Source organism: Mixophyes fleayi, chromosome 3, assembly GCF_038048845.1.
Source record: "Mixophyes fleayi isolate aMixFle1 chromosome 3, aMixFle1.hap1, whole genome shotgun sequence".
Taxonomy (NCBI): domain Eukaryota; kingdom Metazoa; phylum Chordata; class Amphibia; order Anura; family Limnodynastidae; genus Mixophyes; species Mixophyes fleayi.
The window spans coordinates 73,672,228-73,700,082 of record NC_134404.1 but is presented as its reverse complement, the minus strand read 5'-3'; the positions used below and the strand labels follow the sequence as shown (position 1 = coordinate 73,700,082).

The 27,855-nt window shown below is 40.3% G+C and overlaps 1 protein-coding gene and 1 long non-coding RNA gene across 6 annotated transcripts in view; one reads left to right on the top strand and one right to left on the bottom strand.

Annotated features, from left to right (window-relative positions):
* Positions 1–725: 725 nt before the first annotated feature.
* SNED1 (sushi, nidogen and EGF like domains 1) overlaps positions 726–27,855 on the top strand; it is a 123,009-nt gene continuing 95,879 nt past the window's right edge. For 4 of the 5 annotated variants that reach the window (XM_075201788.1, XM_075201786.1, XM_075201785.1 and 1 more), the window contains exon 1: positions 726–1,965. In XM_075201788.1, the coding sequence (XP_075057889.1) occupies positions 1,768–1,965 (198 nt within the window). In that variant the 5' untranslated portion in view covers positions 726–1,767. The remainder of the gene's footprint in view (positions 1,966–27,855) is intronic. The other variant, XM_075201784.1, reaches the window with a different exon arrangement.
* On the bottom strand, positions 12,483–27,770 carry LOC142143719 (uncharacterized). Its single transcript, XR_012689568.1, has 2 exons — positions 27,727–27,770; positions 12,483–13,150 (listed from the first exon to the last, which is right to left on the bottom strand). It is a non-coding gene; the product is annotated as an uncharacterized LOC142143719 (long non-coding RNA).

Sequence of the window (27,855 nt, the reverse complement as noted above, 5' to 3'; positions counted from 1 at the left end):
TTTTGATAAATGTGCCCCCAAATGTGCTGCTAGAAGTTTTTTTTAAAAATTGTTGTGGTCACACAACACATTGCATTACATACACGTGACACAAATCATTGGTTGAAATGATGGAACGGCATCATTGATGCCTTTTTTGGAAAAATATACAATACTTCCTATCTTTGCCCTATTAATACCTCTTGCACTATTAATACCTCTAGCACTGAGTCCCATTTTACCATCCAGGACCATTATATGAATGAGTGTGGGACAATTGCACTTTTTCTGTGTTCTGATAGCTCACAATGCTTTGCATTGTATTAATTATAAGTACTCTCTTTATTGAGCAATGCTCACCACATCCACAATCAATTCAGAGTTATGAGGATGTGTTTATAGGCCATGCTAAAATACTCAACATTATTTATATCAGAGATGTGCTACAGATCAGTCATTTCATGGAGTGAGGAACCTCATCTGTGTGTAAGGGTTAATGGCCCGGATTGGCTTCAAGTCTCCTGTGAAGTATTATTCACACAAGTCCACAGGGCAATAGAGGTGACGTCCTGCAGAGTACCAGTGAACTTGAGGCAACCACGGTGCATCCAGCTTCATTGTCAGTGCATGTGTACATATATCTGTAGCCCGGGGACTGTGATTCCCATGATGCTTTGCAAGAGGTCCCACACATTCCAGAGCTCCTCTCTCCAAACTTCTCACTTTAACCTCTTCACGCTCGGCCTTCCCGGGCTCTTTAAGAGACAGCGTCACCAAGGACAGGGTCGTTCCTGATTGGCAGGGGCCCCCACCTCTCATTCCGGGGGGTTGTTAGAGTAATGGGGGAGGGGATAGAGAACCCCCCAGTCAGTTCTGAACAGAGAATTCAGTGTCACTGAGCTGCAGGCTGCACAGGGAGAGTGAGAGTGCCTTAAACTGGTTAGAAAGTGCTCGAAATTACAAAGAGAGACAGTCAGAGAAAGTGCTAAGAAGCAACATACTGCGCTCTAAAGGAGGGTGATAACAGAGACTGTGCTGACTACTTACTGCCGTGTGCCGGTCAGGCTAGCAGAGGGCTAGTGCAGGGGCAAGCTGGCACTCAGGCGTATTGCAGAGATAGGCTGGCATAGAGTGGTCTTGTAGACAGAGACAGAAAGGTTGTCCAGAGACATGCTGGCATAGGAGGGTATTTCGGGAATTGGGAAGCAAATTAAGTAGTACACACTGGCATATACGGCTAGAGACAGGCTGGTAGAGGGGTAATGCAGGGACAGGTTTGCATAGAGAGGTAATGCAGGGACAGGCTGGCATAGAGGAGTAATGCAGGGTGACGGCTGGTATAGAGGGGTAGTCTGAGAGATGTTGCAGGGCATTCTGCAATATATGAGGCTGGATGAGCTATACAAATAAGACAGTATTCAGGATAGAAACTAACATCCCTACTCATCTTGCTGGAGGTGACAGGGAAAAGTGAGTCTGTTCCTTTAGTGTAATACTAACACACAGGGCAAAGAGGTTAATTGCAGAAAAGACATTCAGGGCAAAGAGGTTAATTGCAGAAAAGACATTGAAACCTGTAGCATGAAGATGGTAACGCTGCACTGTGCTCTGTGCGAAATACAAGACCTTTGAACAGGTCGACAGAATCCCTAGTGACTATCAGAAGGAGGCAGACTGGTGATAAACAATACACAGGGAGCATCGGGTTAGTTGAATAGGACATTCCAAATACTCCCTGGGTACTGTAGTACCACTCTGGGCAGAGTCTTTTTTTTGCTATTTCTGGGGATGGGGTCACTGGCCCAGCTTTTGGTTCTGTGGTATGTGTTTTCGGGTGCCCACTGCTTGGTACCTTTGTCAGATTTCTACCCATTTGGCCCTCAAGAGGGAGACTTGGTAACCCGCAGACAGGATGATGGTGGATCAGGACTACTGCCCATCTCCAGAGCCTTCACTTTCTTTGGAGACAAGCACAGTGGCCTTTATGTGAGTATACTACAGCAAATCTATATACATTGTATTATTATGCCAACACATACATATATATAGAAAAACTCTGAAATATGATATTGGTGGAGATTTTCTTAAACACAAATTAGTTGGTAATTGCGTATGAAGTACCACAGTCTCCACTCAGCAGCTAAAAATAGGATGTACAATATATCAATCGTCTTTTAGCCTGGTCAAGTTACTGATTTATGTATAGGTATATGTATTTTCCATGCAAAATAATTTGTTTCACCTGGAATAGGTCACATTTTTATTGGCTATGACTCATTTAAATACCAGATTCGCTAAATACTCTGTTAGCTAGACTTGTGGAATCATATTGTTGTTATACAAAAAGCAAACCTCAATTTAAAGTATGAAATGTAACTAAACTGACATTCACACACAAAATAAAAGAGTTACCTCTGATGACATATTGTGGATCTGTGTCACTGTGATAGTATTTGTTCCATCATACTTTTATTTTATCTTTTTATAACAGTATGTGGCCTATATCTGCTTTAAGCTGTCCAATAAGCATATATATTGCACTTTTTCAGTAAAAATATGCACTTATTATATCCAGTATTATTGCAGTATGTAAACTTGCATCATGTACAGACAATGAATGAAGTGAATATTTAATGACATCTCTCATTTTTCAAACATACTAGTGTTACTGCAGAAATAAAAGGAGTAGCTCACATCAAATTGACAAAAAATATGTTTTTTTTATTAACATTTGTTCTGAACTGATCGGCTTTTGGATGCAAAACAAACATCCACCGAACCATTGAACCACTGAATCTGGGAAATACTTATGGGTTTTGTAAGTCACCCACAAAATGTGAAAGTATCTGAACCTTGCCTGATAAGATCTGACAGGACCCTATATCAGTACACTACAGTGGTGAGAGAAGTCAGCACCATACTACGTTTAATTTAGCCTCAGATAAACAAAGTTGGTAAAATAGCGCAGCGACAATAGGTGTTATATAATTTTAGCATTAAAAGAAAACGTCCATGTTACAAGGTAAACAAATAGGTGGGATTGTAACCTGCCCCCTAGGATCATAAACACATTTATGCTTAATAGTCCAAGCAACAAACCTAACCATTTATTTATGTATATTTTAGAGGAGTAGATTTCTGTTTATCAGAAGTATGATATACATGTAACAGAATCATTTAGTAATTCATTTATTTTTTTCTTGAATTCAGTATGAATAAAGTGCGGTGGGGCTTATTTAATAATATAGTGGAATGTGTACAATTGTGTTGTGACCCACTGAAACCAATTTGATGATGTCATTTTTCAATATTTGGTTGTTGTCAGCACGATTATGCCTGTTGTACCATGTTACTATTAAGCCCAGTTGTGTTCCGTTTCAGCCGATTGTATTCACAAGAGCTTGTTGTTGCTGGGATTTACTTTTATGTTGTCATTTACCATAAGTTGTAGTGAAACAATACTGGATTTAGTGTAAAATATTAAGGTTATGTATATGAGACTCGGTCGGTAACACATAGACAGACGTAAATTTTACCCATTCTATCCAGGCAATATTAAACTGCCAGCAACTCTAACAATTACTAGTTTTGCGACTTAATTAACCACTAAACCCCAACACTGAATTGTTAGATATGAAACATGAACGTTAAATACATTGGTCAGTGTTACACTGCAGCTATGGTAAAAAATAACGATTGCCTCTCCAATCCACTATTGACAGCAAAGCTCCTCCCACATTTTAGACCAGTTTCGTGATTGGATCCCATAGAGGTCAAGAAGCTGATATGCCAGTCACCTGTGACATCAATGGCCCTTCTGTATAAATCCACCAGTTCACACAGTGCATTTCTGCACATCAAGTCTGGCAAGTTGTCACACACTCTCCCTCCTAACATGGCAACCTGCTACAAAGGAGTGGTGTGTGAAGGACATTATTAAGTTTAAACTATTTATTTCACGTATATTACTCAGCGCAGTAAAATAAAGCCTTTGCTATATATTCAAATGATCCTATTGTATGTGAGATAGAGATATCTATGATTGGCAGGGATGATATTTTAATTGTCAGTCATTTGTTGGCAATTGGACTTTGCTCTTGAAGTCAGAACTACTTTTGTGATTTTTTTTTTTTTTTTTAAACAAGTGTTTATTGACGGTCTTAAAGAGTTAACAATGCGAAATGGATACTCTTGTGATTTTTGTTGTGTGACTGGCCTCATATGACAGGTCAAACGGTAGTGTAAAAAACAGGGTCATGTACACATTCAACTGACAGCTTGACAAAGTTGCAGTATCCATTCTCATGATTGGATGTTGCATGTAGTACTATGCTGTGGCAACAAAATGAAGTCAAAGGAAGACCAAAGACAGACAAAGAAAAAGGCTGCATGCGACACCTCAAAGGCTGCAAGTGACAAATCAAATGGGGTTGGTGCCTAATGAGATTTTAAGAAATCTCTTTTAAGAATATGTTTTAGAAAATGTGGATTTATGAAACACTGAAAATAAAAGCATTAAAGGGTGAGCCCCATTAGGCATATGAATACAACTATTGGTCAGAACAATATTATTTGTACTGCAATCAAAAATTAGTTTAAATACAAGTGCAGAGAAACAATAACAATGGTTTATACTCTATCCCAAGTGTCCTGTCCTGTACCAGTCCAGTTAGTTGGCACTAAAAATATTCTCTCTGTGTTTGCAGATGGCAAAAAATTTGTGCAGTAATAGTGTATACCAGATGTCTTATCCTTACAGGGGAGCCTAGTCAAAGTGGGAGACTGGACAGCAGAGCGTAAGGTTCAAAGTTGGTAAATGTAATGATTTGCAATTGAGTTCTAAATAGAATGTGATCCAGTGATACGAGAGTAAAGCACGTTAGCAAATAAGAATAGCAAAAGTAAATGTCAGGTGGTAGCTACAATAGCTAACCATATTGCAGATCTTTACCAGTTTTCAAGAGTGCTCCGTTTCCTCCCACACTCCAAAAAGACTGCTATAAAAATTGACCCTACTCTCTGTTTCTCTGTGTGTGTGTGTGTGTGTGTCTGTGTGTGTGTGTGTGTGTGTGTGTGTTAGGGTATTTAGTTTGTAAGCTCCAATGGGGCAGGGGCTGATGTGAATGAGTTCTCTGTACAGCGCTGCGGAATCAGTGGCGCTATATAAATAAATGGTGATGATGATGTAAAGCTGCCTGTACACAGGTAGATTGGATCGAGCGCTGGGCAACCAGATCTGTGTCCGACTTTGCGATATACACTGTATGTGAGGCGCGATAGAATAGATACTGAACAGATTTGGCTATTTGGCGTTCCGACTGCACGACTGGATCCTGCAGCTCCCAGTTAGTCACATTGGTTGATAATGGCATGCACAAGCTGTTTGCAGTTATTGGCCAACTTGGTTTTTCACAAATCCTAATTGATATCTGATCTATTGTAACTATAGAACATTGTGTGACAGAAATTGCAGGTGTAACACTACTCTTCCATTGTATCACTGGCACATTATTCTGGTGACTGCAGACAGCAGAGGTATCATATTGTATGTAAGATAGAGATAGTCGGTCAAATTGGCAGGGATTGCTGGCAATTAGAGTCTTACAACAGCTGGTGAGCTACAATTCGCCTGTGTCAGGATTAGCGGTATGGAGTGGCTTGTATATTTTTTTAGAAATTCCAAATCAAGACGTTTATGGCTTGTTGCAACATCCATAGAAACATCACTTATTTTTTCTTTTCTTTTTTCTTCTTTTGCTTGTGTTATGTTCAAGTCATGACTCAAACAGTCATGTTCAGCTTGTGTACAGGGGAATAACGCTCTGGAGAGCTGAGGGGTTAAAGCCGTTCAGAGAGCTTATACAACATTAATAAGAGCGAAGGAGGGAGAACAGGGTCTTGCCATCTGACCTTCCTCTAAAATATTTTATACAGCTTATGCAACAATGTATAAAACTATCTGCTCTAGTGAAAACAATTTGTTCTGTTTATGCAACATGAGTCCCTAAAGTTTTTTTTTTTTCTTCTTTTTTTTTTTTTTTTTCAACAAAAAGAAAAAATGTGGAAATTTGACTATTTAATTCCTCAGAGTGGTGGAACTCAATCCAGATGTAAATTAGTAGATGCAGAGATTCTCCGCAGTGCTGGATTAAAAACACATATACATTTTAATCTTCAAAGTAAAATCATTTCTAGCTGTGCAAATAGAAAAGAGAAGATTGTTATTGTATATATAACAACTTGTATACATTCACAGAGACAAAGGTTAAATGAACTGTTAGTATACATTTCTGTGCTGATTGTGTATTTAAGATTTATTATGTGTCTTCTCTGTATCTTGTGGACCACACCAGTATCAGTGCTCTCAAGGACATTAACACAGAAAACCCCCATATAATTACAACACAACATGGGGGTAAATGTATCAAGCTGAGAGTTTTCCGGCAGGTTTGAAAAGTGGAGATGTTGCCTATAGCAACCAATCAGATTCTAGCTGTCATTTTGTAGATTGTACTAAATAAATGATAGCTAGAATCTGATTGTTTTTTCAAACCTGCCAGAAAACTCTCAGCTTGATACACTTACCCCATGGTCTGCAGAACTGGGGTACCAATAAAAATCCAATAGATATAAAGAACCTAGAAAAGGGCTCTGTACTGGTTAAATACAAGTTGTGCTACATAAAAGAAAGCTGGTATTATGATCCACATTGACAGAACAATCTTGACATTCTCTTTACATTTGCTGTGCAACTAATGTTATCTCTGTTCTAATAAGCGCCTTAAACTTTTACATACATATATCTGTGAAAGTTGTTTGTAGCACTTTCATATGAGCCATCCTGTATTTAAGGTGTTATGGTCTTTTAAAGACCACTAAACCTAAAATAAAAATTAACTGCATTTTGTATCATTTTTAAATACATATGTAAACCTTTCTCTACCGTGACATAAGAAAATGTGAGTTCTATCTCCTTTGTCGGCTGTTCAGTTGGCCATTAAAGATGGATCCAGCCCTTCCTTACTAAGACCAAACCTTCCAAACTCAAAATGTTAAACTTATTTAGAAACTAGTAGGTATACCTTATAGGGCCACCATGGCTACCACACATGGGGCCTCATAAAAAAATAAACAATATATATATGCAAAAGTTTAGTAGGTCCCTGTCTCCTGTGCTCATTTCCCCTCTAACTAAAATCTGTAATCAATCTTTTTCTACTGATATTTTTCCATCACTATTCAAGCATGCAGTGATTACTCCCATTTGAAAATAACAAAATTCTGACCCTAACTCTCTCGTAAATTACCGTACCACCCCATCTCTCAGCTCCCATGCCCCTCCAAGCTTTTCGAGAAAATTGCCTACACTCGCCTCACACACTTTCTTACAGCAAGCAACCTACTGGATTCTCTTCAGTCAGGCTTTCGCTCTCAACACTCCACAGAGACTGCGCTGACCAAGGTTGTCAATGATTTGATCACAGCAAAAAGTAAAAACCATTACTCTCTTCTAATTCTCCTTTATCTCTCTGCTGCATTTGACACTGTTGACCACTCTCTCCTCATACAAACGCTACAATCCCTAGGTCTTGAAGGCACTGTCCTATACTGGTTCTCATCCTACCTATCTAATCACTCTTTCAGTGTTAATTTCTCTGGATCCACCTCTGCTCCGCTTCCTTCCTTTATCAGTTGGAGTACCACAAGGCTCAGTCCTAGGTCCTCTGCTATTCTCTATTTACACCACTTCTCTTGGAAAACTAATAAGCTCCTTTGGATTTCAATATCATCTCTGTACGGATGATACACAAATCTATCTATCCTCTCCAATCTTTCACCATCTGTGTTGTCTCGCGTTACTGGCTGTCTTTCTGCCATTTCATCTGGATGTCTTCTCGCCAACTCAAACTCAATCTCTCAAAAACTGAATTAATAATATCCCCACCCAAAAACAGAAGCTTCCTGCCTGACATTTCTATTTCTGTTGATAGCATGACCATAAATCCCACCACGCAAGCTTGAATCACAACTATCATTTATTCCCCACATCGACTCTATATCTAAATCATGTTACATACATCTAAAGAACATTTTTCAAAAAATTAACAAAAATTCTTCTACTAACATACAAGGCCGTCAACAAAATTGCACCGACATACATCTCCTCACTTGTCTCAAAATATCTCCCAACTCGACACCTCCGTTCTGCACAAGATCTACGTCTCTCTTCCATTCTCATCACATCCTCACATTCTCGGTTACAGGACTTTTTTCGGGCTGCACCCACTTTGTGGAATTCCCTCCCTTGCACAGTAAGACTTTCCTCTAGTCTTCAAACCTTCAAGCATTCTCTGAAAACCCACCTCTTCAGACAAGCTTATGATATTCCTCAACTACCATCTTTATCTCCCTAGATTACCCTATTACCACCCTCTACACAGCTAACACAAGACGACAACCCTCTGACCAACATTGCCACACACAGCCCACTCAGTACTTTTACCTTTGCATTCTAGCTGGTCCGTTGTGCAATATGATGTAGCACATGCCCCTGTGTTCAAACTCCCATTGTCCCATAGATTGTAAGCTTGCGAGCAGGGTTCTCTTATCTCTCTGCCTGTATGTATTACCCAGTATTGTCTTATTAATGTTTGTTCCCAATTGTAAAGCGCTACAGAATTTGCTGGAGCTATATAAATAAATGATGATGATGATGAAGTTTAATGAAACAGTGGCCTCACACAGGCCGAAAAACAGGTCACACATGTGTGGGCAAATTAGACAGGGTAGACACACCAACTGATAGCATCATCTATCGTCCAAATTTGTGGTCATACCCAAAGATGTTATAGGTGATGGTGGTAAATATTATTTGCAGCACTTATATGTTGAGTAGGTCTGTTGAAGAGCATTTCATTGAGTCTCTCTGGGCATAAATTTCATAACAAATACCATAGGTTTTACATAGTATGTTTACTTACAATCAAAGAAATGTAAGTAATCTGATAATACAGTCATCACAGTTTTATAAAGGACTGTTCATGCCAAACAAACAAACCTGGTTAGTTATTATGTAGGTACATTGTAAAGTGGATCTTGAGAATGCAGCTGATATATTTGGATTCTGTGAAAGCTTTTGTTAACCTTTCACATACATTTTTGCATAAAAATTAAAGTACTAGGATAACCAACCATAAACAAAGTAAATAATCATGACTTATAAAGTATCTATATATGCAGATGATCATAAACTATGTAAGGTCAGCACTGAGAAGGACAGTAACTCAGTAAGACTTGAGTTAAAGAGAAATTTAGTTTGGGAAATGGCAAATAAATGGTAGATAAATGTAAGGTTACGCACCCAAGAGTTTTACTACTTATACTCTACAATACAACTGGGGGAATCAGATATGGTAAAGAGTTTAGGAATAATGGTGGAAAATAAGTTTGGTAGTATCAGTCAATGCTAAGCACCTAATATGCAGACCTTGCAGGCATAGAAAGGGACATTGATGCACACTAAACTTTACTCTTGTATAAGTCATTGGTTAGACTGCACATGGAATATTGGGTACATATTTGGGCACCAGTGTATAACAGCTGTACTAGGGTTTCTCAGGCGGGAAGCCTCATTATTAAAGGAAATTGAGGAATACAGTCTCCTACCTGGGATACTTATACTTAAATATTTACTGGGATACTCTACTTAAATGTTATCAGATATTTCTGTGCAAGGTTTTGTGCTAGTTTTTTGGGAAAAGGAAGTTCTTGTCCCTTTATACCCTACTCCACGTATTTACTTACCTGCACACTGTCTTGTGGAAAATTTTTACTCTGCACTGTTCAGTTGCAGGTTTCTCTATTAACTAATGGGATTGTAAATATAGTTTTTATTGTAGGTCTACTCTAAGTGAAAACAAAATTAGAAAAGGTGATCATATGCAACTTTTAAATCAGTGTTATCTAGAGAATTCTGCGGGTGTTATTGTTTTATAGTAGGAAGAACATCTTGTTGAATTGTCTTCCACCCAGGAGTATCACTGTATCCTGTAGGAAACAGTTGACTAATGAATGACTTGATTGGATTTTGATTGGACAGATCAGTTGTTTCTGTCAACAAACACTTCAGATTCTCTCCCAAATACCACCCATCTGGATGTAGACTAAACCGTTCTACTGGCTGCCACAGGGAAGGCTATATGCTCATTGTTACTCTTCCTCTCTAAATGGTGAGTACAATAAGTCATATTGTCTAGTTTGTAATGTTATCACGCTGGTTAGTAACACCATATACCTGCAGATACTTGCCAATTGGAATCCCCACCTCAGAAAGGTTTAATAGTTGATTATAGTTTGTATAAACTTCCAAACTTCATAGACATGTTCTCATGAATACTTTCCTCACATTACATGTCAACACTTTTTCTTATTCCAATTTATCAAGGCTATGGATCTGCTATCATTGCATATTTATATTCAGATATTCCTGTCCCTTATGCACATAACCTATAAATCAAGTCCTGTGTTTACTTGCAGATTCTGAATGAATTTAGTTATTTTTCGCATACCTTAACGTAAACATGTTTACTTAGACGTGGTCAACCCCAAATCATAATCAAGTCTTTCATGTGTAAGATATCGAAAGATACTAAATGCATTCCTTGCTAAGAAGTGTTTTCTGTTCTCTATTTGTATAGGTAAACTACTCTTTCTTAAGGTCTGCTTAATCAGTTTACCGTAATATGTTTACCTTATACTAAAAATATCTTAATGATTCATAAACATATATATATAAAATGTCTTTATTTGCACGTATTTAATAATGAATGTAATTTGTGAGCTAGTTACGCAACTGTATAAAATCTGGCCTATGTTAACTTTCATTTTCTTCAATAGCTCAGTATTGTTACCCACAGTAAGTGTGGTGCACATACAATATTTCCTCCATCATAGATCAAAGTTCTCCAGTTGTTATATATGAATTACTAGTACTAGTAGCAACTTGTGTATTTCCTTGTTTGTCTTTAAACATACGTATCAGTGGAGGCAGCCATTTTGTTTGCTTGACCAATATTCATGAGAATGCTGTTCATCATCATCATCATCATCACCATTTATTTATATAGCGCCGCTAATTTCGTCGCGCTGTACAGAGAACTCATTCACATCAGTCTCTGCCCCATTGGAGCTTACAGTCCAAATTCACACACACACACACAAACACACACACACACACACACACACACACACACACACAGAGACTAGGGTCAATTTGTTAGCAGCCAAGTAACCTACCAGTATGTTTTTGGAGTGTGGGAGGAAACCCATGCAAACATGAGGAGAACATACAAACTCCTCACAGATAAGGCCATGGTCGGGAATTGAACTCATGTCCCCAGTGCTGTAAGGCAGAAGTGCTAACCTCTTAGCCCCCGTGCTGCCCAAATGCTGTTGATCTATTCAGTAGCAACCTTGTGCCACATGCGTCAGTCACTAGTTACCAGTAGATTGTTAGGCCGAAAACTGCTGCCCCCACTGTATGTCGGTGACGGCCTATGGACCTAACTGTGGCGCTAAACTAACAGAGTATTTGAAGCGTGTTGTCAAAGTTTCCTTGCAGTATAGTGTATTACGTACCCAACATGCATTCCCATAGACATCCATTATATTGTAATGAGCGTTGATGCTTGTTAACACTGTAAGCACCTTTTGAGGTTGACTCAAAGCGAAGCGAACAATTGTTAGAAAAATTGTTTACAGGTCTAATCGCTTAGATTATGTGTTTAGACTATCAGCATTAAAGCGTGTGTGTTGAAGGTGTAAGATTTAAACCTGTGTGTGTATATGCAAGTTTGGAGATTCTCTGAAAGTGTTTTGAATGCGCTCTGCACAAATGCTGTTCAACATTTATTCAAACTACCTAATTAATCATTTGCGACAATCTCCCTCTTCGATTTACAATTGTATTATCCTGGTATTTATCTTCCATTATTCCTCTGAGCCCTAGTGTAGGGCTTGTGTACACAGGATGCATACGTTTTTTTTATCCCGACTTTATTCAATTTTTATCAGGTGTAAGATAGATACAAATTGCAAAAAAAAGTAATTTACAAAGTAAAAATTCTCCGCTTCACAGTGCAAAAGCATCTTTGCACCGGTGGTGCACCTAGATTTGCATGTGTTTATGAAATAGGTTGGTAGAGTTTGCGGAGGAGCAATTGGCACAGGCAGAGCGGAGGCATTGGTGGAGTGAAGGCATTCCTAGCAACGTAGGGTATAAGTGCTGTGGTATGCCTCATTTTGCAGAACGTTGCAGGAATTAGTTTTCGATTTAGTGGTGCATGAGATAAAGGGGTGGAGAATGCTCATTATTAGGGGCTCTTCATGCTGTGATGAGGGGTTCATAGACATATGCACTCTGCAAAAGCACTTGAAATACCTCCCTATTGCACCTCGTTCTGAGAGAGGAGTCTAAATCCAGATGTATAAAGGACAACATCAGATTGAAAGGTGATAAAAATATTTTAATTTATTATGTTTTTAATAGCAAATTAGAAATGTGTCCTTGTGCACATATCATTAGCCTGCCATTGGTGCATTTATAGAACTAAGGAATGAAAAGGTAAAACCACCTGACTATTGACACTCAATGATACAGAATGACATTACTTGAGTGCAGCTGCTGGAAGGCCAAGCAGCAAAAACTATTACTGTTAATACCTAGATTTGTGTAAACACAAATAATTATATTTAGAAAGCTCATTAAATGATCAGAACAATGTAAAGCATTTTTGCTTGGCAATGTAATCGCATTCTTCTAAATCTTCCTCCAATTAGAATTACAAGACATGGGGACCAATAAGAAATATACATGCTGCATAGCTGCACTGCAATTAGTTCACATTCATGTTCTGACGTATCAACTGTTCCCAAACTCCCAGGGTAGACCTGGAATTTGTTGCTCGCCTGAAGGTTCCCAGTGTCCTGGGGAATGTCCCATTGGCTGAAAAGTTAAACTGCACATGGGTAGGCTGCATAGTTACAGCTCCGCAACGTATATCCTGCCTCCTTCATCCTCTCTGGAACTTCAGCTTTCTATAGAAGCGCAGCGCTGTGTCAGCTCCTGGTTGTGCCTCATGTCTGAATGCCTCAAAATATAAAAGAGCAGATCCTGGAAGTGAGATACAGAGTGGCTGTGAGAGGCAGGATGCATTGGCGAGGTGTCACCTGCACAACACTTTCAGATAGAGCGCCTGTTACGCATTCTCTTAATATAATGGTGGCCATCTCTTTCATAATGGGGCAGTTATGGCATAATTTGCACACTGCTGACATAATGTGGGCGGTGCTGATATAATTTAATTGAGCAGTGATTTATGAACTTACCAACTTTTGTTAAGTGCGATGTCCCTTTCTGGATAATCTGGGTACTGCTGTTATGTACATTGTTATTGTTGGACATTGCTGGTGTAATGTAGATGTGATCACCAGACATACAAAGAAGTATTAGGTGCATATTTGTATAATAAAAATTGAAAAATGTCCCTGTATTGTGCCACCTTCTGGAAACTATTGTGTATTCTAGGCGCTTGGGTTAGAAAGGTAATTAACCTCTCATTTCATGCAATAGGTTGTCCAGTTTCCTCAGTGATGTACATTTCCAATACTGTTTTTGTGTGTATTTGTGACCTTTAAAATGTACAACATTATGGGCCCCCGGGCAAAGCAGTGCACCGGTGCCCCTACACACATATGTATATATATATATATATATATATATATATAGATGTATAGAGATATATAGAGATAGAGATAGATGTACTTGCTCAGTGACCCTTGAAGGTTTTTTTTGCAGGTTTTTTCTTTTGCAGGATTATTTATTCTAATTAAGAGCCCTGCCTATGGGGCCCCCTTGCCCGTGGGGCCCCCGGGCACCTGCCCATCGTGCCCAATGGAAAAGATGGCCCTGCATCTCATATTTGTAAAAAAAAAAAAATTAAATTCCCAGTGATGTGCCGCGGGAGTGCTTCTGAAACAGTCGCGAAGGCACTTCAAGGCGATGTTACATCACAGATTCTTCCTCGCACCCCAGGTTCGCAGGAAAATCCATGATGTTCGGCAACCATAATACCTGACAATGAGCACAACCAGACATTGGGATGATGTCCAGCGGCTTATCGCTCTGTATTGAGCTCCCCCATTAAGTGGTAGCAGCTTAGGAGTGCCAGGAGTATAAGTATACAAGGTCAACCCATAAAAATGAAGTACTGTTCTTACATGGAGGTTTGCAGCTATTCAGAAAGGTTTGAAAGCTATGACAATCCCTTTTTTTCAACTGTGTGTCTATGTTTTAAAAAAAAAAAAAAAAATTTTTTTTTTTGTAAAGTTAGAAATGTGTTAATTTACAATATTGCAACACTTTACGGAAACTACTTTATAAAGAAATATGAAAAATACCCCTGGTTATAAAGAAACCAATGGTGTTGTCTGAAATTGTAAAGTCTTCTGAAAAAACAAGGTATGGTTTGTGTAGGTTCTGCACAAAGGAATTACTGATTTTGAAGTTGGAATGTGGTGAGCCCAAAAGTGCCAAATTAGGTTCAGGACAGGGGTGAAAATGCCTCAGCAGCAAAGGGGTTAAAGAGCTGAAAATAATTGAATTAACATACTGTAACAACAGAGCTAAACGTTGGTACAAAATCTCAAAAATTATTCTTTTTTTTAGTATAAACTGCATGGTCTGAATTTGTAATTTAGATACTGTACAAACATAACGTACAAAAATAAGAATGCAAATATTTATATTGGAATGTTGTAGTGGCTCACTATACTATATTACCTTTTTTTGAATGTCAGAGTATTTCTTAAAAATATTGAATTATGCACTACATGTTGCCATAAACATTCAGTGCCCAGTTTATTAGGTACACCTGCTTGTTAACGCAAATATCTAATCCGCCAATCATGTGGCAGCAACTCAAAGCATAAAAGCATGGAAACATGGTGGGTTCAGCTGTTGCTGAGACCAAACACCAGAATGGGGAAGAAATGTGATCTAAGTAACTTTGGCCGTGAAATTATTGTTGGTGTTAGATGTGGTAGTTTGAGTTTCTCAGAAACAGCTGATCTCTGGGGATTTTCATGCTCAATAGTCTCTAGAGTTTACAGAGACTGGTGCACAAAACAAAAATCACCCACTGAGAGCTAGTTATGTGGGCAAAAACACCTTGTTTATGAGAGAGGTCAGAGGAGAATGGTCAGACTGGTTCAAGCTGAGAGGAAGGCGCCAGTAACTCAAGTACCTATGCTTTACAACAATGGTATGCAGGATACAAAGTACGTTGAACCTTGAAGTGGATGGGCTACAGCAGCAGAAGATCACATTGGGTTTGAAAACTGAGGCTACAGTGGGCACCGACTCACCACAACTGGACAGTTCAAGACTGGAAAAACATGGTCTGATGAATCTTGATATCTGCTGCAACATGCAGATGGTAGTGTCAGAAATTGGCATAAACAAACATGGATCCATCCTGGATTCCAAGTCATCAGTTCAGGCTGTGGTGGTGGTAGTGTAATGGTGTGGGAAATGTTTCCTTGGCACATGTTAATACCAATTGAGCATTGTTAAATGCCACAACCTACCTGAGTATTGTTTCTAACCATGTGCATCCCATTATGGCCACAGACTACTCATCTTCTAATGACTACTTACTGTAGAATAATGTGTCATGTCACAAGCACATGTCTTGGTGACATGGGTGATTCACAGCATGAATGTGCAGCCAATATATCTGCAGGAACTGAGTGATGCGATCATGTCTACAAGGACCAGTATCCCTAAGGAATGTTTGCAGCACCTTGCTGCATCCATACCACAAAGAACAAAGGCTGTTCTGGGGGCAAAGGGGGGTCCTACCCAGTATTTGAAAGATGTATCTAATAAAGTGGCCACTGAGTGTATATTTGTAGTTATTACACACTTACAAGGCAGTAAGGGTCACACTGCAAAGGTTTTGTGAAGGCATGTACCTATTTTAATGTAATTGCATCCGTTTATGCAGGAAGTGCATTGATGATGGTGACTACAGGGGAAAATCTGGTCAGACCCGGGTGTTCTTTTGTATATATAAGCTAAGCTCAGAAAAGATCCTTGTTTTGTATCCTCATGTAAAAATTAGATATCATGTGCTGCATGAGATATTAAATGAGCTCCAGGTGAGCTCTGTGTAGAGTAGATTGCATATTTTGGGTGGTGTTCCTAGCTTAGCATGTGGCTGCACAGTCTAACCCCCACAGAGTGACCTGATTAGTTGGCATGTAATATTACAAAGTACAACTAAAGAAATAAGTAAGCATTTTACTGAACTGATATGACCTTTACATAGAGAACCAGCATACATCATGATACGAACAAAGGGTTCCTACAAAGAGCAGTTGACAAAATAATTAGCAGAAATAAACAGCGACAAAACGCTGCAAATAAGTAAAAACATACGTATTCTAAAACAAGTACAGGTACAGTCACAAGAAAAAGACATAGTAAAGCCACAAGGGAACTAGAAGAGACTGGAGTGATTTGCGTCATAAACAGAGGGCAGATTAGTAACAAGAAAAGGGGGTCTTCCAGGACCCAGCACCAGTTAACAAAAAATATAATTGTTTTTGAAGAGACCGAGCTCCATTCATAGCAGAAATGTACCTCTAGTAGCCAGAGCATCTTCCAACTCTGCCGCACACTATTTGTCTAAGCATGCCCTATGCTTGGAGAACTATCGTCTCTATTCATTTTGGAGAGCTGACTTCTCTGAAACTGACCACTCACTAATTATTTAGCTACCTCCTGGTAATGGGTTTTCTGGCATGCAGTACAATTTTGTTGAGGGGCCTGGGAACAATTATGCTGGATGTGACATTAAATAAGAACACTTTTAAAGTAAAATGTTGCGGCTGTAGTAAATCAAAATTACCGTGACTGTAGTCATGCCCTTATTACGGGTTTCTTTTGAAAATAAACAGTGTCAACAGGCAACACCTGTGCCTTAGTAAAAGCCACTTCTTCAGCATTTTCTTTCACCAGCATTTTTACTATTTTGATTTGGAGATCTCCCAGCTTATCATCCTGTCTCATTTGACTGAACTTGAACTGTTTCCTCAAACACTGACCCATCTGGGAGACATTTACTGAAAAGCTCCAGGTGACAGCTGTCAGCTTGGCAAACAAACCAAACAAAAATAAAACTAGAATCACATTTTGAGCTTAAACCAACCAGTCGTAAAATATACGAATATAAGATTTTATCGTTATGAATTTGTTGACACATTTAGAATTATTTTGCTAGGTTTCCCGTACATTTGGGACAAAGGCTGTATATTAATTGCACCTAGTAAATGTTGCTATTTTTGATCAGTGGTCCTATGGATAATCAGATTACGGGGGAAGATGCAGGACTGACAAACTGGGACTAGTCCACAAACACCCAAAAGTCACCACTTTACCAGTTGCTATAGGTATTTATTTTTTAAGAACCCTTTATAAGAATTTGTTTTTTTAGAATCCCTTCAATATTTCATCCATTTACTAGATATAAAGTATTTTACTGAATTAACTTTATGTATAAATCCTGCATAATTTAGTTGTGCACACATCTTATTAGATCATGTTGTCTATAAGCATTGTAGCATTTGATACTTTTGAAGTACCATGTTTACTATTTGTTCATTTTATGTGTTAGCAGCTTTTTATATCATCCATTGGCAGCTGCTATAACATGAAAACTCAGCAACAAATGATATATGAACACTAATGTTTTTGAGAAGCATTCAGGTTTTCGTAGGCCATCTCCCAACATGGAAGGTCTGGTCACACTCACATTTTCACAGGTCAAGTAGATTGTGGTATTAAGTGCATGTTTCTCATGTTGGTTCCTCACATAATAGTGGTTTTTGTGCCAAGTAAAAAATTGCACAATACTTTCTGGATACAATAAAGAACTCCCAGAGGGCAGTTACAGTAGCTTTATAGTTTTAATGTTGACATGCAAATGTTACTGTGACCTGCAGTTCTTCATGAAAAGAGACTACTTTTTCATTACTGGCATGTATGTGTTTAGGCGTATCCTCCAAAAACTATTTGTTCCCCTTAATTTATGTATAACATTTCGATTCAGCACTGTATGTGTTATCTACAAACAATAATTGCAATACAATCTCAAGAACACTTTTGTAAAATGTATTTTTCACTCACCTAAACATGCATCTGTGGGGACAATCTAGGTTATTTGGCAGTCATAAAATAAGCGACCAAATTACCTACACATGTTAAGATCCTGTCGTTTTTCCTAATTGATAAATGGCTGGCCATAGCCCACACAGAAACAGAAGAGGTGGCAGTTTTCAGTGCTGAAAGACACATTATGGGGCTGGCAGTGGAATTAAAAGTCTCCAGTGACATTGTACTGTGCCATAGCTCACCCAGAAACAGGAGAGATTGTATTTTTCAGTGCTGAAAGCAAAATTGTAATAATAGGAGGATTCTATAATATGCCTAGTTTGGTGTTTGATCTATATATTTGGACTATATGTCTTTCCCTAAGGATGCCATTAGTTTGGAGTCCATAAATACAGAAAAAATATCATCTGGATGCGGTGCTTTATCAATCTAAAGAACAACAATCTAACCCCAAAACATGTTTCATTGTTTCAAGAGGATTATTTTAGCGCAGCATAGAAGAGTTTTTAAAAGTCTCCAGTGACATTTTACTGTGGCATAGCTCACCCAGAAACTGGAGAGGTGGCAGTTTTCAGTGACTAAAGACACATTATAGGGCTGGCAGTGGAATTAAAAGTCTCCAGTGACATTGTACTGTGCCATAGCTCACCCAGAAACAGTCGAGGTGGCAGTTTTCAGTGCTGAAACCGAAATTATAATAATAGAGCTGGCAGTGTTATTAAAAGTCTATAGTTACATTTGTACTGTGTCAGCAAAATGGATTCACATCAGTCCACAGAAGACCAGGAGTACAAAGCAGCTGCTGGCACCAGTCATGCTGATAATAATCTCTCTACGTCATCCGCTAAAGCCTATGTTAAAGTGCATAGTGTTTTTAAGTCAGGGAAACAAAAATGTGAAAAGCACCTTTTACTTTGGTAAAGAAAAAAACACCTGTAATCCAGGCAAAGTTAAGTGCTGAAAAAAATAAAATTGCCAACATGCAATTTTACACACGCAGTGGCAAGGAAAGAATCAGGCCTTCACCTTTCTCTGTGAGTGCTAGTCCTGCAACTGTCACTGAGGCATCTTCTTGTACGGTCAGTCATGACCAAGCAAGACCTTGTCATTCTGACTCAGCAAGTGGTGCCCAAATACTTTTATGTGTAAAAGCCGAGCTGAAAGAAAACAGTAAGGCATTAGAAGAAACAGTATGTTCAGATTCAGAAATGACACAAATCCCTGAGGAGAGTTTATCGACGAGTGCTAGGTGTAAGCCTGACCTTTCTGATACTATACTTATAAAAAAGCCTCCTTTCAGCATTTCTGCAGATGTGTAGATGCGCAGCCCAAGTGTAGCCGGTGATACACAAATTGAGGATGTCACTTTGGAATTGCAACAGGATGAGGGGGATCTTTGTGTAGCTGATGACTGCGCTAATGAGGATGTTGATGAGGATGATGCTGTTTGTGTAAGTCCTGCACCAGTGGAAGCAGTTCTTGCCAGTGATAAGAAGAAGACCATTGTCATGCCCGGGCATAAGACCAAAAAATCCACCTCTTATGTGTGGAATTATTTTTACCCAAATCCTGACAGTTGTCTAGCCATTTGTAGCGTTTGTAAAGCCACAGTCAGTAGAGGTAGGGACCTTAACTATTTAGGAACCTCATCCATGTTACGCCATTTGAAGCAAGTTCATGGCAAGGTGTTGGGAAAATCTCAAACTTATGCTAAAAAAATAACAGCAAGCAGTCCAGCATCAGCTAGCTCCCTTCTCTCACCTAGATCCCAGCACCTGCAATCTATACCCTCAACACCGTCCTCATCAATATCCTCTGTAGTGATCAGAGTTAGTCCTGTATTTGAGTTGCTAAGGCTAGATGACTCCTCCACTATCCATGATTCCTCTGAATAATTATTGAGCGTTAGTCTCGCTGCTGCTGCTGCGGGTCTGCTTCAACCCAGAAGCAGACCAAAATGAAGACTACTAGTAGTTTACCACAATTGACTGTTAAACAGGAGAAAGCAAGTATGAAAGCTGTCACCTAGTCGCAAAGCGGATCACAGATGGCATGGGGACTATGCTAGTATTAGATCCGTGTCCAATATCCACTATTATTAAACAGCTATTTGAGGTCTTGTGTCCCCGTTACAAGAAAAACTATTCCGCACCTCTACCAGAAGGTTCGTAAAATTGTAATAATTGGGCTACAAAATGCCATATTACCAACTGTACACTTAACCACAGATATGTGGACAAGCGTAACTGGTCAAACTAAAGATTATATGACTGACAGCCCACTTGGTTGGTGATTCGCCTTTCCCAGCAGGAACAGCAGCAGCATGTACCCAACTACGTCACATGTTTCAGAAGCAGGCTACTTTGTATATCACCGACCTCACTAAGAGGCATACAGCTGACAATCTGTTACAAAAACTAAGGGATGTCATTGCAACATGGCTTTTCCTGCTTGGATTCTCCTCAGGATATGTCATTTCTGATAACGCCACCAATATAGTGAGAGCATTACAGCTGTGTGAAATCCATCACATTTCCTGTTTTGCTCACACAATCAACTTGCTGGTGCAGAGCTTTTTGACAAATGACAGGGACGTGCAGGAGATGCTGTCTGTGGCCCGTAAAATATCTGGACATTTCCGCCATTCTGTAACAGTATGTAGGAGATTGCAGCAGCTACAAGAACAATTTAATGTGCCCTGCCACCAACTGAAGCAAGAGGTGGTAACAAGGTGGAATTCCACCCTGTATATGCTTCTGAGGATGGAGGAACAGCGAAAAGCCATCCACGCTTACTTCACAAGCCATGACATTGGGAAAGGAGAGGGAATGTATTTTACTCAAGTGCAGTGGAGAATACTTTCTGTGTTGTGCAAGATGGTGAAACCATTCAAAGTAGTCACCTGTGAAGTGAGTTTAGACACTGCTAGCTTGAGCCAAGTGATTCCCTTAAGTAGACTTTTGGAAAAGTAGCTCCAGAAATTGAAGGAGGAGATGAAACAAAGCCATTCCGCTAAGTATGTCGGACTTGTAGATCAAGTATTTTATTCGCTTCGCCAGGATCCAAAAGTTATCAAAATCTTGAAATCGGATCACTACATTTTGGCAACTGTGCTTGATCCTATTTTTAAGAGATATGTCTTCTCTTTCATTCCAACTGACCCAGATCTCAAGAGATGCAAGGAGCTCCTGGTGAGCAAGATGACAGCTCAAGTGTTACATGACAGGATGGCGTCTCCTCCTTCAGTTTCTCAGTCAATTGCTGCTAGGAAAAAACTTAGCTTTCGCAAGAGATCCAGGGATGATGCAGATGACTCAGTACAAAACTTTGACATCTGGTCTGGTCTAAAAGAATTGACCAAAAACCGTGACACCTCTGCCGTAACTCCACCTGATCTTACTATCAACATCCAGAGGATGGTGCAGGATTATTTTAGCGCAGCATAGAAATAGACACGTCAGACAGTCCCTTTACATACTGTGAGGAAAAAAAAAAGGGAATTTGGAGCCCTATGTACCAACTCACTTTGCAATATCTAAGCTTCCCACCCTCCAGTGTGTACTCGGAAAGAGTTTTCAGCACAGCTGTGAACCTTGTCAGCGTTCGGCATTGGAGGCTACTTCCTCAAAATGTGGAAAAGATGATGTTCATCAAAATGAACTACAATTTCCACGAGAAAGGCCTTTACCACCAATTACATCAAAGTACAGAGACTTCTGTAATAGTGAATTCCAGCGTGGATGAATTAATATTGTGTGAGGATGATGTACACACTGATGAAGGTGAGGAGGAGGAGGCTGAGGATGATGACAACAACATCTTGCCACTGTGGAGTTCATTAACAGCACAGTTAGCTTACGTGCTTTAAGCCCATTGTTAGCTTGTTTTGTGAGGTCTCAAACAAACCAAGCACTTCAGCCACAAAGTCGATTCCTTGTCGTTGGAGTGTTTGGTTTGTTAAACTGTACATGTCCTTTTCAATATCTTACATAAGGGTGGGTGGGAGAGCCCAAGGACAATTCCATCTTGCACCACTTTTCTTTTTTTTCTGTCACTGCTGTGTGGCAACGTTTCCTAGATGTGCTATGAACTGCTGTGTGTTTGTGTCGTTGCTCTGTCGATTAGCATCCAGCCAGCTTGCTGCAGTCTTTGGCTGAAAGTATATGAAAATAATACTGTGACCTGTGAGGTGGTCAAAATTGACTGGAAATTAGTGTTATTGAGGTTAATAATAATGTAGAAATAAAAAAAGTGCAAAATTATGTGATTTTAGAAATTTTTCCAAAAAATACAGATCCAAAACACGCGAGGGCGGTTTTGCCAAACCCAAAACACGAAGCTAATCTAGCTCCAAAACCAAAACACAGGGGTCAGTAAGCATCTCTGGTTTTAGAGAGCATATGAATTTTTGAAGGTTGTGGGAAAGCCTCATTGGGTGTGGTAGAGAATTCTATATGTGGGTAGCAGCACGGGAGAAGTCTTGTAGGTGGGAGTGAGAGGTGGTTACCAGAGACGAGACAAGGTGCAGGTCAGAGGTAGATCTAAAAAGGGCACACGAGAGAGTATTTTGATATGAGGTTTGAGATGTATGAAGGGATGGTGTTGTTGAGGGCTTGGTAGGTAAGGGTGAGTAATTTGAATTGGAGAGCACAGGGAGTCAGTGTAGGGATTTGCAAAGTGGTGTAGCAGATGAGGAGCCATGAGAGGGGAAGATCGGTCATGCAGCTGCATTTAGGATGGATTGAATTGCGATACATGGGATTTGGGAATGCCAGATAGCAGGAGTAGCCAAAATGGGAGATTATGAGAGAATGGATAAGAGTTTTGGTAGCATCATGGGTAAGAAAGGGCGTATTCTGGCAATATTTTTAAGGTGTAGTCGACAGGACTGTGAGAGTGTCTGGATGTGAGGAGGGAGTATGCTCGTTTGACAATGGAAAGTGCAGTGCTGTAACATGAAAGGATTAATTTATAGTGGAGGAAATCTGGATAGGTACGAGATTTCTTCCAGTGGTGCTGTCACTCACCGGACTGTGAGTGCTACTTCTCGTGTGTTTAGGAACCGTGGCCGTCCACCATCCTGAGGGTCTGCGCATGTGCAGCCCTTTCAAACCTTCAGTACATGTTCCTTTTAGTTAATTGGCTGATCAGGCAACACCCCCTTTTTAAAGCACCTGAGGTCAATACCTCGTTGCCTGATCTTAGAGTCTCATTCCCCATGAGCCTCTGAAGGTGTTCCAGTGTTTCCTCGTGTATTCAGCTCCTGCTGATTCCTGTTGTTCGTTTGTGGTTTCCAGACCACTTCAACTCTCCTGTGTTTCATCGTGACTGCACCAGCTGATTCCTATCCGCTGCCTCTGTGCTTCTACATTTTCCAGACCACTTCAACTCTCCTGTGTTTCATCGTGACTGCACCAGCTGATTCCTATCCGCTGCCTCTGTGCTTCTACAGTTTCCAGTCCACTTCAACTCTCCCGTGTTTCATCGTGACTGCACCAGCTGATTCCTATCCGCTGCCTCCGTGTATCTACAGTATCCTGCTTATCTCAACTCTCCTGTGTTTCATCGTGACTGCACCAGCTGATTCCTATCCGCTGCCTCTGTGCTTTTACAGTTTCCAGTCCACTTCAACTCTCCCGTGTTTCATCGTGACTGCACCAGCTGATTCCTATCCGCTGCCTCCGTGCTCTACAGTTTCCAGCTCACTTCAACTCTCCTGTGTTTCATCGTGACTGCACCAGCTGATTCCTATCCGCTGCCTCCGTGTATCTACCGTATCCTGCTCAGCTCAACTCTCCAGTGTTTCATCGTGACTGCACCAGCTGATTCCTATCTGCTGCCTCCGTGTATCTACCGTATCCTGCTCAGCTCAACTCTCTCGTGTTTCATCGTGACTGCACCAGCTGATTCCTATCCGCTGCCTCCATGTATCTGCAGTGCCCTGCTCATCGCAACCCTCCAGTACTCATCGTGTCTGCAGCCAGCTGATCCGCTCTTCGTGCTTCTACAGCGTTCCTGCTTGTGTCAACTCGCCTGTCTGCATTGGATCAACGCTCCGCTGCTTTCATCTCGGCTAGACCACCTCTACTCTCCTGTGTTCTCCAGGTGTCCAGTTCTATATACTACTGCTTCCTGAGTATTGTTTCCATCCTTGCTGGTCTACCTACCTGTGCGCTGCACCTACTTGGTTACCGCTTACATCCTCCTGGGACTTCATATCCTGCCGGCCTCCAGCCGTTCAGGTATCCCTGCACCTCTCTCTGACAGCCTGCTCTCCTGAACCACGGTATGCATACTTCTCATTGACTGTGCTGGTGTATTGCATATCTTGCTGGACTGAGTTGTTCTCCTCTGGCGTTTCCTATCCACTGAGACTATTGCCATCATTTGACTGTGTTACCTTTTAGCCTGGATAGTTCTTGTTACTTTGTATATTTGTGCAGTGCTGCTCAGTTATTACTATTTTGTGCATATCATCGTGGGATCAAGTTCAGTGTGCCCGTGTATACTCTGCATTGCATTTATCTCCCCGTGTTCCTTCTCACGTATATATTTCAGTGGTACAACTTGCTAGAGGCAGACCACTGTTCCCTGTTTCCTGAGTCACCAGTTTCCAGTATCCCTCACCTAGACAGCGGTACAACTTGCTAACGCAGACCACTGACTCCCCGGATACCGTCACGTGGATTCCATTCCCTCACCTAGACAGCGGTACAACTTGCTATACGCAGACCGCTGACTCTCATCACCTCCTCGTTACTTCTGGACATTCCTCCTCACTATAGCAGTGGTACAACTTGCTATCCGCAGACCACTGACTACCCTCACGTTTCCTTGTCCATCCAGTACCTCGTGTACAGTTATCTACCTATTACCAGTGCTGCTAGTCATAGACTTTCCACGAGCATTCTCTTACCATCTGCTGTCTCCTGTTCCGTGATCACCCCGCTACCAGAGTACCATATTACCACCTTTACTGCTCTGGTAAGTCCATCATCTGGTGATACCTGGGTAAAGACTCCTAGTGCCCGTGACAGGTGCGCTGCAGTGCGGGAACACATTTGCAAGTAATGGGTCTGTTTGGTGTGCTATGGATGGGGTTTGGATCCTCTGAGACTGTATCTTGTAGCTGGAGTTGCATTGTCTAGGGCTGAAGGGAGTGCTTTGTTGTAGAAAGAGGCAGCCTGATTAGGGCAGGACAGTGCAGTCATAGGAGAAAGTAGTTGTTTTGGTGAAAATGAGAAGTGGATTGGGTTAAGAGTACTTAGGTTTTAGTTGTGTACGTGTGGATTTTAGTGCAGGGGGGAGGGTATGAGGTAACTTGAGGCTGAAACAAAGAAGGTTGTGGTCGGAGAGTGGGATGACTAAGTTGGAGAAACAAGAGATGGAGCAGTAGCGGGAGAAGACAAGGTGAATGGAGTGTCGATCACAGTGGGAGTGAGACCAGGTCCATTGGGAGAGGTGAAAAGAGGACATAAGTGAAAGAAGTTTAGTATGAGAGTAGGCAGTTGAAAAGATAGAAAATAAGTGATCCAGGCTGCAAAATTGTCAAAGGAATTGGGAAACTGGACCTTTTTTCTCTTTTAATGTTTTAATTTCTGAAAACTTCCACAGGCAATTGTGAAGAAAATATGTTGTCAGCTGTAGCAACTAGACAGACAATTACCTTCATTTTCTATACTGTCTTAGATAAATGACATTTTGAGGCAGATTCAATTCCTTAGGTTGTTGTTTAGAATAATGCGGGGCACGCATTATTACCGTTACTACAGTAATTTTACCGCGAGCAAAAATCAGCATTGAAATTACTGTAGTAATGGTAATAATGAGCATCTATTACCGTAGTAATGGTAATAGTGCGGGTTCCGCATTGTTCTAAAGCACAATGCGAGGAATTTAATCTGCCCCTTTGAATCTATGAGCAACTCCTCTTTTTTGCACACGGTTACCTGTAGGAACAGTTTCCATAAATATGTTCTCTTATCTCCAGTTCATGATAATTTAGTCATCAGTCTTAATGACTACAGAAAATAAGGTGCTGTTCGAAACCACATTTTTTTTTCCATTTGTGACTGGGAACTGTGGTTTACATCTAAAGAATTTAGAATGCAGGATTTGAAAGTCTTTGTGTTACATGTATCTTTTTTTTTATGTGGGTTGGTAATAAAATGTCATCATCCCACAAAGAATTCAGTGTCCCTAGGGTTTTATAATACTTCTCTGGCACCAGCTGTTCCCAGAGATATCACTCTACTGCAGTCAGAAAAAAAGAAATCATTTTTCTTTTGTTCCTGTCACATGGTGAGTTTATGCATCTGCACTGCACACATTGATTCTCTTTTAGTTGCCGTTTGTGTTCCAGACCCTTTTAATTTTATATCTGCTGATGAGTTGATTTTCTCTTTGGCCAAAGATCATTTGCTTTGTTCTCTATCCATAAATTTCAGCTTAGTTCTTTGTACATATATTTTTATTTCTTTCTTCACACAAAGTTTTCTTTCACTATTTAGATGTCACTCTTGTGTAGGACTCCCAAAATTTTGGAATCAACAATGAAAAACACCTATGAAATTTGCTAAGGCCCAACACATATTTCCTTTTATGTACCAAATAAGGTACCCATTTCCAACTTGTCCTGATTAATTTCAACTTATCAGAAATTTAAAATGTGGGGAAACAATACTGTGAGTAAAAGATTTTATGTGGAAAATGGGTCTGTTCTTTGAAGTCTTGGAAACATGGGAATCCTACTTCTCTGTCCATCTACAGATCTCCGATTAGCTTTTCATCTACAGATCTCTGATTAGCTCTCCATCCGCTGATCTCTGATTATCCACATATCTCTTGCTCTCCACCCACAGATTTTTGATTTGCTCTCCATCCACAAATCTCTGATTAGCTCTCCATCCGCAGATCTCTGATTAGCTCTCCATCTGCAGAGTTCTGATTAGTTAACCATCCACGGATCTCTGCTCAGCTTTCCATCCACGGATCTCTGCTCAGCTTTCCATCCACGGATCTCTGCTCAGCTTTCCATCCACAGATCTCTGCTCAGCTTTCCATCCACAGATCTCTGCTCAGCTTTCCATCCACAGATCTCTGCTCAGCTTTCCATCCACAGATCTCTGCTCAGCTTTCCATCCACAGATCTCTGCTCAGCTTTCCATCCACGGATATCTAGCTCTCAATCCACAGATTTTTGATTCCATTTCTTCTTGATTACCGGTTCACATTGCACCTTGTGTGGGTCATCAGAAATAATTATTTTGCTCAATGAAATCGGCTTAAATTGAAAATTGATGAAACTTGATGTCAGGGAAATCTGACCTAATTGACATATGTGCAGTTATTGTTCCAGGTGCTGCTTGCTTGACTGGCTATTGATACACTACATAGCCAAAAGTATATGGATACCCAAACATTACATCCATATGTAGAAATAGAAAAAAGAGGAATAACACATCAATAGGGGTGTGGTACAGCGTAACGGTGCTGACTACACCGACAACACTTACCCTGACATCTTCAGTCTGGACAGCTGCTTCCCGGCAAGGATCCATGGCGACTGTACTGTGAAGAGACTTCAGCCAATCATGATGAAGGAAGACGCGCGGGACTTGATGACGTCAGTGAGATAGGCGACG